General features: G+C 38.7%; 1 protein-coding gene across 3 annotated transcripts; it reads right to left on the reverse strand.

Moving 5' to 3' along the window:
- Positions 1 to 1,197: 1,197 nt before the first annotated feature.
- On the reverse strand, positions 1,198 to 9,983 carry LOC103718091 (uncharacterized). Of its 3 annotated transcripts, none has more exons than XR_001880022.4 (4): positions 9,830 to 9,983; positions 7,541 to 9,461; positions 6,968 to 7,104; positions 1,198 to 1,766 (listed from the first exon to the last, which is right to left on the reverse strand). XR_001880022.4 is itself a non-coding variant. In XM_008806744.6 (3 exons), exon 2 carries the CDS (start codon positions 9,241 to 9,243, stop codon positions 7,582 to 7,584), a length of 1,662 nt encoding a protein of 553 aa, XP_008804966.1. In that variant the 5' UTR covers positions 9,244 to 9,461; positions 9,830 to 9,968; the 3' UTR covers positions 1,198 to 7,104; positions 7,541 to 7,581. The 3 variants fall into 3 exon arrangements, 1 of the variants encoding a protein (XP_008804966.1); XR_001880021.4 differs by having other exon boundaries at positions 1,198 to 1,734; positions 9,830 to 9,968; XM_008806744.6 differs by having other exon boundaries at positions 1,198 to 7,104; positions 9,830 to 9,968.
- Positions 9,984 to 9,993: the final 10 nt, after the last annotated feature.

The raw sequence follows: 9,993 nt of genomic DNA on the forward strand, positions 1-9,993 counted from the left end.
TAATGACCACAACTTGATTGAGTCAAACAACTTGGACTGAGTTTCAAGTAACAGGGACTCAGCTAAGTGAAGATCAATTCAAATTCTGAGCTTAACACAAGCCATCTCCAATCGAGTCATCTCGAAAACTTGCCAATTCAAGTTGATTCAGTCGAGTTCTGAGTCGATCCAATGCCATGCCATTGAACTAAGTTCAACAAGAACAATGCCATGCCATTGAACTAAGTTCAACAAAAGCAAGGATGTTACATGGCTCACTCCTGTATCGCAAAAGTATTACCTAGATAGTAGGCATGATTTCCAAGTTTCTCTGAAATTTAACCTCTAGACATATTCCAACATTGGGTATCTTTCATGAAATGTGAAAAGCAAATACATAGATGCACACGGCAATTTTCATTATTTAAACTTTTTAATGTAATATCAAAGAAAAAGATGACAAATAGTAATACTTTATACGAAGCTTCCAGGCACTTCAATCTTTTCTTATTTGGCCATTGAAATAATTGAAGGTTAAAGCATCAACACTAGTATTAAACTTTCCTTTAGAGGAACACTCCAAATCCTGCACCAAGTGCCAATGCTTCAAACTAACATCAGTTGGATCAAAGCATGCTGCACCAGTATTGGGAACTGTATTAGTTGCCCGATGGTACAAAATAGTACAGTGCTATGTTGTTCCGTTCTGTATCTATACTGACACAGCAAGAGCTAGCGAGGGAGAGGGAGAGAGGGCTTTAAAGCCCCCCTCTCCTCTAGTTGCACCATAATAGAGGCTCCATCATTTTTTTTCTAAAGTAAAGTCGGCACGAGCCTCTATTTTGTTTTGAAATAGAAACTCTGCCCTTGTTGTTGTGCGGCCAAAAGAGGTGGGTCTCGGAAGCTCTCTCTCCCTCTCTCGGCCTCTCTCTCTCCCCCTTTCTCCCTCTCTCTTTTCCCCTCTTTCCTTCTCCCTCTCTCCCTCCCTTGCCATATTTCTTGAATCAAGGGGTGGAACCATATCAGTCCACCCTCGATACGGTTTGGTACACCCGTAGGTAGCTTGGGACAGTACCACATTCCATGAGCTAGATGCTCTATCTTGAGAGATCCAAGAGATGTCAAGCTGAGTTATGTCATGTTATGTGAGTGAACAAATAAATAAATAAATATTAAAAACTAATGAAAAGCCTTATTAATATGGCAACAGCACGAGAATTCAATGAAAAACCCCTCTCCAATTCATTACTCCAATCCAGAACCAGATATTTACAAGAATAAAGCATAAAGACAGTTAAGAAAAAAAGTAATAAAATGATACAACAGTAGAAAGAAACTCGTCTTTGATGTTAAAGCACAAGCATGGAAGGTGCTTGAGCGATGGGGAGCCGAATTCATGGGAAGATGGGGCCAACATAGGTAATAATACATGGGATCAGAAGCCCACAGTCAGCTAATGGTGAGGGAAGGAGGTAAGCTTGTGGACCTCTTCCATAACTCAAATGATAGCTTCAGCTTTGGGAGGATGGAAGATGGTATGCAATGACTGGTGTTCATCATCACTCCTGACTCTAAATTGGTCCCACTGTTTCAGGAGGATGTTGGTGAGATAGTGTGATGGCTGCCAATACAACTGCTTCACCGATTTGGCCAGTCCTTGCAATGATGCAACTGGCATCACAGACTCCCAGAGAGCAGGAATTGGGGTTTGCTACATCTACTCTTGAAACATCTCTGCCTTCTTGATTGGTGCACCTGCAGCATTTGGGACATAAAAAGGAGAACTCCTGGGAACACCAGATCAATTGCAATTTCTAAGAGTCTAAATGCAAAATAGTTGTCAGTTTAGATGAGTCCCTTAGAAAGCGGAAAAAACATGGAGAGTTGACCTCATAGTAATTGCTGTGAGAGTGTGAGGAAAACAAAATTTGCACTGGTGGAAAAGAGAAGAAAAGAAAAGCAAAGATTTATTTTAATTAAAACTGAATAGGTCAAGAAAATCAAAGGGTCAATTTTCCTAGGAGTAAGAAAGGAAAAGAGAGAATGAAACAGAGAGTTGTAGAGGAAAGGCTCAATTTTTTTAGAGTGATGATGTTATAATCTTATTAAAACTGCTCAAGAAAAGTGGTCTTCCGGAGTTTTCTCCCAACAATACCACCCCTTGGAGAGGAAAATGTAGCGGCAAAGGAAAATTTATGCTTCATTTTTCTTCTTGAAAATCTCTTTTTCCCCACTTGATAATAAAACAATGGAAAAAAGACAGTCCAGCATAAACTTTTTTCCTCCAACTTTCTTGGCAACTAAAGAGGGCCTAAAGGGGCTGATGTTAATTTGTAATGCACGGGAAACTTTCATTACAAGCTCATTGGTCCACCTAAATCAATGACAAATAGAACTGCTGATAGCCCATAGCCTGAAACAACCTTTCGTTCTAGCTATCAGCACTTTGAAAACTGAACTGGGTACCTAGTTGCTTGAAAGTAGCCATGCTTGTTTTTGGATTTGTAGTGAAGCTTCAGCTCATCTAAGTAAATCTATCTGTTGTTGGTAAGGGCTACGAGGATCCTCGTAAGCACTATGTTCAAATTTCTAGCCTTTGAAAACCGAACAGCTTTACTACTTACTTGAAAGTAGCCATGCTTGTCTTTGGATTTGTAATGAAGCTACAGGTTATCTAAGTGAATCTATCTATTGCAAGGTCCGCCGAACTGGTATCGGGACCCATACCCGTCGATGGCCGGTACGGTTCGGTACCGAACCAATATCGATACAAGTAGGGCGTGCCGGTTCTATATCGACATGCCTATTTTTTTAGTTTTCAAGAATATTTAATTAGTAATTGCTCTTTTTGAACTTTTTCAATAATTTTAAGTCTAATTTATAGTCAGATTATCATACCAGCTAACAATAACTTCTAAGCAAGCATTGTAACATAAAGTACCATGACCAATGTCGGAAGTAAATCCAAATAGTTTTAGCATCTTCAAGCTATCAAAAGATGATATGTCGTCTACCCATAAGCCCTTGAAGTTGTAAAAAGAGAATTACATCTTTGCTCTAAAAGTAGACCCTTTTTCATGCCATAGGCCTACAGCCTTCAAGAAAATCCTTACCACTTTTTTGACATAGTAGACCTACAAGCTTTAGAAAAATCCTTTTTCACCACTCTAAAATGACCTTTACTAGAAAGAGTAATTTAAGCTTATTCTTCCTCCCCACATTCTTCATTAAAAGCCGAATGCCCAAATGCATTAATTTCTTCCCAATTTTAAATGACACTCCAAAACGAGGCGCACATCATGAATCTCCAGCTATCAATGCAACATATATTGTTATGGGAATAAACAGGTAAGCTACATCAAGAAATGCTAGCTAGCACCGTCAATTCCTTGTCCAAGTTCCTTTGGATTTCTTCCAGCTTTTCAGCAATCTCCATTTAGACATTCTAAAGAAAGACCAAGAATGTCAAGAAAATAGCAGAAGCTTCATAAGAAAATGATTCTTAAGCATGAAAAGCATTTCTCCTCCCAAGAAGACAGCTTGAGACTGTTCTTTCCAATAATGTACTCTATATGGAGAATGATGTAATGATGCACCACAGAAGAATCCTGTGGGTCATGGGAAGACAAGCACATGGAGAACTTATCCTTGGCGAGTTCTTTAAGCATTATATTTTCATTCACAAACCTCAATTTGATTTTGGTCACTCTCTTTAAGTCCTCATGCCACCCTAGAAGAATACATTATAACTAAAAATACTCGTAAAAAATATCCAGTTTATTTTTAAATGAGCATGTCATATACAAATGCATAGGAAACATATATACTACTTTGCCAACAAGAAAGATCAGAAGAAAGTGGTGAGCTCCAAATTCCAATTGTTTATGTCTTTGCATGTTTCAAGCCTTGAGATGGACATGTATGGTGATAAATAACACCAAAGTAATCGCTTACATTGAGGAATTGGGTTTCAAGGAGGAAAAGGGGTTCCTAGTTTAACCAAGACGTAAGCTACTAAAGAACTATGAAATAGTGAAGGCACACCCAAATCCCTAAAATGAGCATAGAGACATGAGCATTCTCAATAAAAAGCTGAAGGCAAAAGGAGCTAATGAAGGTTCGCCGTCTCAGTCCCATATGGGTACCATCCTATTACAGCGTCGGCACGTGGTAAGATATGAGTCGGCGAGGCATATCAAGTATTGGTATGGTATGAGACTGCATACTGGTTGGTATCGGTATAGTATAGTATGCTAGGTATGGTACGACATTGATCGGTAAGGCAACCCTTGGTCCTAATGATTCATCCTCCACCCCCCCCCCCCCCCCCCCCCCGGGACACACACACCAAAAAGCAAAAAAAGAAAAATTGCATGCATGCACATGTAAGAGGAAGAAAATCAATGAAAACTCCCAGACAAATGGAGCTAAAAGGAGAAATAGGCAGAAATGAAAAGTCACTTCTAAGTAGATAGGAATATGTTACAAATAGAGAAAGAAAAACTTTCAATAACAGTGATGGACTTATGTAATGACCAACGACCATATATGCCTTTAGTTATAAGGAAAAAACATCAACAAACTGATTTCACATTATGAAATTACAGGTAATGTCAACAAGTTGAATTGTCGGTCAAGTGGTATAAAGAAGAGTTCTCTCGAAAGCTCAACAAAATGCTCCAAAACCAGTAAAGGAAGGTTGGTGATGTATAATGGACACTAGTGGAAGAAAAAGCAAGGAAGAAAAACATAAAAAAGCCAAAGTGGCATCAAGTTGAAACCAGCAGAGTAGAATAGTTATAACTTATAACTATCATTGCAGAAGTAACTTTTACACCATGTTTTGGATATAATTTGGACACAATTTGAATTTTGGTTTTTTGAGCCTTTACATGACAGATTTTACAGCAGCAACTAAGCCTGTTTTAGCACCAACTTAAGGTCCAGAACAATTGATTCATAGTCACTGCTGGTTGTCATTAAAGCCTTGGTTCTATGATTTTGTGTATCTTCTGATCTTTCAATAAAACAGGGATCAAATCTAGCTCAAAGGTTTTAAAAAACCATTGGACAGGGCCATCCTGATTTTCTGTGGAATAGGATGCCCTGTGTCTTGACAATCAGGATGGTGGATGTCCCGTCTCATCCCGGTCCATTACCAAGACTCGTCCCATCCCAATGCTCAGGATGGTGCCCAGTCCCGGCACTCAGAACAATGCCCCGTCCTCGACACTTGGGACAGTGGGATGCCCCACCATCCCACTGTATTTAACACCTTGATATGGCGGCCTATTATGAGATGTTCAAAGATCTTTTTATGAGGCATGACACATCTCCTTTCTTCATTCTTCTTGGAGAGGATCTCAGTATTACAAGAGAGATGCCTAAGCACGGAAAGTTGCAAAATAATATTAACAGTAACTAATGGAAGAAGGGTTGCTTTGCATATATATTCTTTCCTTTTTTTGTTTTTCAGTTAGAATGCAGTCGCAAGATATCTTTCATCTTTCTTTTATGTACTAAAATTCTTATTATGTCAAAATAAAGTGAAGTTAGGAAAAGCTAGCTCCTTCAAAGTGTTAAGAAATGGTCCTACATCGGATAGGTTACGGAGTAGGTGCTCTAGTTGGTCTTATGTATTCAGAGGCTCATCCACCTAATGGTACAAACATTTTTTTTTATTTTGATTTTAACATGATATTAGAGCCAGCTATCCCTCTACCCTACAAATTTTTCATTCTCTGACTTACTAATGCATGTCACTGTTCTTCAGGTTTCGTCCCTTGGGCTCTACATGTGAGAGGGGGTGTTAAGAAATGGTCCTTCATTCAATAGGTTAGGGACTCTAGCTGGTCTCATATACTTATGGGCCCAGCTACCTTATAGCTTAAGCTTTTGGCTTGGACTCAACACAAAGAAAATAATATAGGTAGGCTGCTTTGTTTCACCACTTGAACAACAGATAGGTCTATGCTTTTCAGTATTCCCTTGCCTTTCATGCTTCTTAGTTTCCTCTTGATCTTATCCTCATTATTCCTGCCTTTCTTTTATTATTTTTAACTGAGGTAAAATCTGAAAAGTTAATTGAGCCTAACCTAGCCCTAGATTCTAACTCTCCAACAATTGTTGTAAGTCTTAAATGTTGAATCCATATAACCAAGGTACAATCCTGCATCCTCAATTTCCTAGTCTTTTTTTTTCTCTGTAACTGTTAAAAATCCAATAATTCAGGATACACATGATCCTTACCCAGACTTGAAATGCAGAAGCCATTTTTCCTATAAACTCTTAGCTTCGTTAATTTCCAAGTTGTAACAGAATCCCAATACAAGAACCGTGCATGTACATATGCATGTATGCATGAAATATCAATTGCATAACACTACAGCATACATGCAAGCTATTAAGAAGAGGTTGCATTAACAGGATTAATAATCTAGTCAATCAAAAAAGGGCATGTCCCTGAGGCTTCTTCTTCTTAAAGTTTGCCTTTCTTGTGATCTTGCTTTGACCCTTCTAGATTTTTATTTTTTTTTGTTCTTTTCATTGTAGGGCATCTCCTTGTGTACCACCTGGGCATTAAAACCTTTATTTTTATTTATTTCCTTCTTTCTATCTTTTTCCCCTTTTTCCATTGATGGTATCTTCTTTGCACTTATAATACTAGATTAAACTAAAATTTTTGTTCCAATGCAGAATAGTCCAGCGTGTCACTTTGTAATACTAGAGGCCTCTAAACTAAAATACTACAACAATTACAAAAGAGGATACCACAACATAAACAATAACAAGCACCTGTCCATCTGTTAACTAATTTGATGTTCTCTATCATTTATCTTCTTGTTGAGTAACTTGTAAAACCAGAGAAAAGTTGCTGTTCTTCTAAAAAATAACAAAACTTAAATTCACAAACAAGCAAAAAGGACCATTTCACAAGCTGCAAGAAAAAGATCCAAGCACCATGAAGTCAAACCCTTTGGCATGATACCTCTTGATGGTTGAGAACCTCCATTACTGTTTCTATGCTTCGAACTAGCCATTTCATCATCATCAGAATCTGAGTATGAAGAGTCATCAGAAGAGACAGGGTATAACTGTACCCCTGAGGCGGGCCTTCCACATTTTCTGAATGAAAAACAATATAGGAATCATGTAGAAAAATGAAGGAAATTTTCTGATGCCAAAGATGTTGCCTTTGATTGGAATGAATGAATAACATGGATTTGCATATATAAGGCATCCATAGGTAACTAAGTCTACCAAAAAATAAATTACTAAGACAAAAGTAAAGTAGCGTATGTAAAAAGTAATACAAGAGAGGAATTGTATGACAAATGTCCTTACAAAGTTGTAATTCTGAATGAATACTTTGTGCACATATGATAGGGGATAAATTGAAGAAAGAAATGCATTGGTCTTTTTTCAATCGATGTACCAAGATGGACATTTTTCTCATACACTTAAACATTCTTCGGTATCATTGTGAGACAGATGAGTGAAACATGGGATGAAATAAGAGATAAAGGTTCTATGTGGCATGGTGGAAAAAGATGGAACTTACTTGCACACCAGAGAAATCTATCATGGCAATTAAATTGGTCTTCATCCAATCTGATAGTCAGCCATAAACTGATAACCAGGTTGTTTTGTGCTTTGTGCCTGCACCATCAATTGTTGAACCTTTGCCTTCACTCTTTCCATATTCCCCCTTTCAAGCGCCTTGATTATAATATTGTATGTGTTTTCTTTAGGAATAAAACCTTTTGACACCATTTCCTCAAAAAACAGGCATGCCTGATCCAATTTTCCATTCTGACATAGGCCATGTACTAAAAGAGTATAGGTGCTCAGGTCAAGGCTAACATCCTTTTTACACATATATGCCAACAAATACAAGAGGAGTTTCGTCCATTTTTTCTTACAACATAGTTTCAGTAAAGGGATGTAGGTCTTAATGTTGGGCTTGCATGAGCTTTCTTCCATTTTCAGAAGTAGCTTCAAAGCACTCTCTTCTTGGGAGTGATCACAGGCAGCTGAAATCAACGTATTGTAGGTATTTACATTTGGAGAGATTCCATTCTTGCACATCTCCTCATATATGTCATTGGCATCACGTAGTCGTCCTGCTCTACCTACTATATAAATTAAAGAGTTATAGAATGAAGTATCAGGTGTGCAACCATCTCTCCTCATCTTGTCACAAACCTTCAAAGCTTCATGGGTTTCTTTTGCCTTCCCTAAAGCATGCATTATGATAGTATAAGTCACAACGTTTGGAGTACATCCATGGGCATGCATCTCATCAAGAATAGCATCAACCATCCTGAAATTTTTCTCCATACAATACGCTTCAATCAGACTAGTATATGTAACCACACAAGGATTAAAACCAAATTTTCTCATTTCCTCCATAGTCTGCCATGCCTCTTCTAATTTTCGTGCTTTGCACCACCCATGAATTATAACATTAAAACTACTCGCATTAGGAGGTATCTCATTCCTCAGCTCCAGAAAGGCATGTATCGCATGCTTAATACTCCTCTCCTTACATAAGGCATCCAACAGTATGTTCATGGCTAAAGTATCTTTCTTAACACCAAATTTCTCTATGTCATGAAACATCTTTATGGCTTCATTCCATCTGCAGGCTCCGGCAAGCCTTCTCATCACTTTTGTCATAGTTGTTAGTGAGACCAAACCCCCAAGCTGAACCATCTCATCAATCAATCCCCACATCACATCAAATTGCTTTGATTTTCCTAAAATGTCAACCATCACATCATACGAATCAGAAGAATGTTTGTAGCCAATTTGAGCACCAGCCCACATGAAGAAACCAAAAGCTGGAACCCAGTCATTGTTAAACCTCCTCAAAATTTTATTGACAAAACCTTCGGAGATCTTGACAGAGCAATGATCAAGTGCTACAAAGACCGCCTCAGGAGATGCATACTTAGACTTCAAAATCCTACTAATACCATCAAGATCAACATTTTTGCTATCATGACATGCAACTTTAACATCAGTTCTGCAATCATGAGTCCTATTACTCACACTATCTTCCAAAAACTCTAATTTGGTTGGGAGCACAAAATCATCGTCAGAATCCACACAAGACTGCTCGGCCTGCGGGAACTTAAACCAATCAGGCAGCTCCGGCGAATAAGTACAGAAGCCATTAAAAAGCTCATAAAGAACCGAACTTCTTTGATTTATAGCTCCAAACTGCAAACATGCCATAAGAGTTCGGCGACAGTAGGCCATTCTAAACAAAAAGCAATACTGCAACACCCAATAAAAGCAATCGAATTCTTGGCATTTGCAATCAGAAAGCTCGATTTTTTTCCAGGACTGACCTCAATATAGCAATAAAACTTGCAGAAAAGTGCTCCAATGAATAAAGATTTCAACTTTACTGTCAGTAAGTATACGACCGGATCAACAACAGCAATAGCCACACCAGATTCCAGGTAGGAAATGACCTGTTGCCAAGCACCGTGGTCATGAGATTACATGCATTGATCAAAAGGATATATGTATTTCTTTAAAAAAAACACAAACATGGGGCAGTATTCGTACAAACAAGATACGAGAAAATCACTTCTCCGGAAAAAAATAGAAGAAAAAGAATCTATTAAAACCCTACCACAGAATAACCAGCGCAAGCACACATTTTTCATCCCTATAGAAGCCCACCTCCTTACCCCTCATGGAATGGGTCACAATGTACGCTCAATTTCAAGAATTTCAAAAAAAAAAAAAATCTGTAGTAGAAGGTAAATTTAATACATTGAAGCCTAAAAACAAAAGAAACAAGGGAAAGGAAAAACTAGAAAAGGAGAGAAAGTACCTGAGGCAGTGGAATGCCAGTTTCGACGGCGGTCCGGCAGCCGTGGAGGCCCGGCGGTGGGCGGTGGAGAGGGAGGGAGATGGATGGTAGCGGAAGGAGAGCCGAAGCTCGTCCAGTTTCCGTCACACGGGCTTTTCGCAACCCGGTCCCCCTCCCCCGCCCAG

This window comes from Phoenix dactylifera, chromosome 5 (assembly GCF_051530095.1).
Source record: "Phoenix dactylifera cultivar Ajwa chromosome 5, Ajwa_hap1_PhDact_Kaust_v1.1, whole genome shotgun sequence".
Taxonomy (NCBI): Eukaryota; Viridiplantae; Streptophyta; class Magnoliopsida; order Arecales; family Arecaceae; genus Phoenix; species Phoenix dactylifera.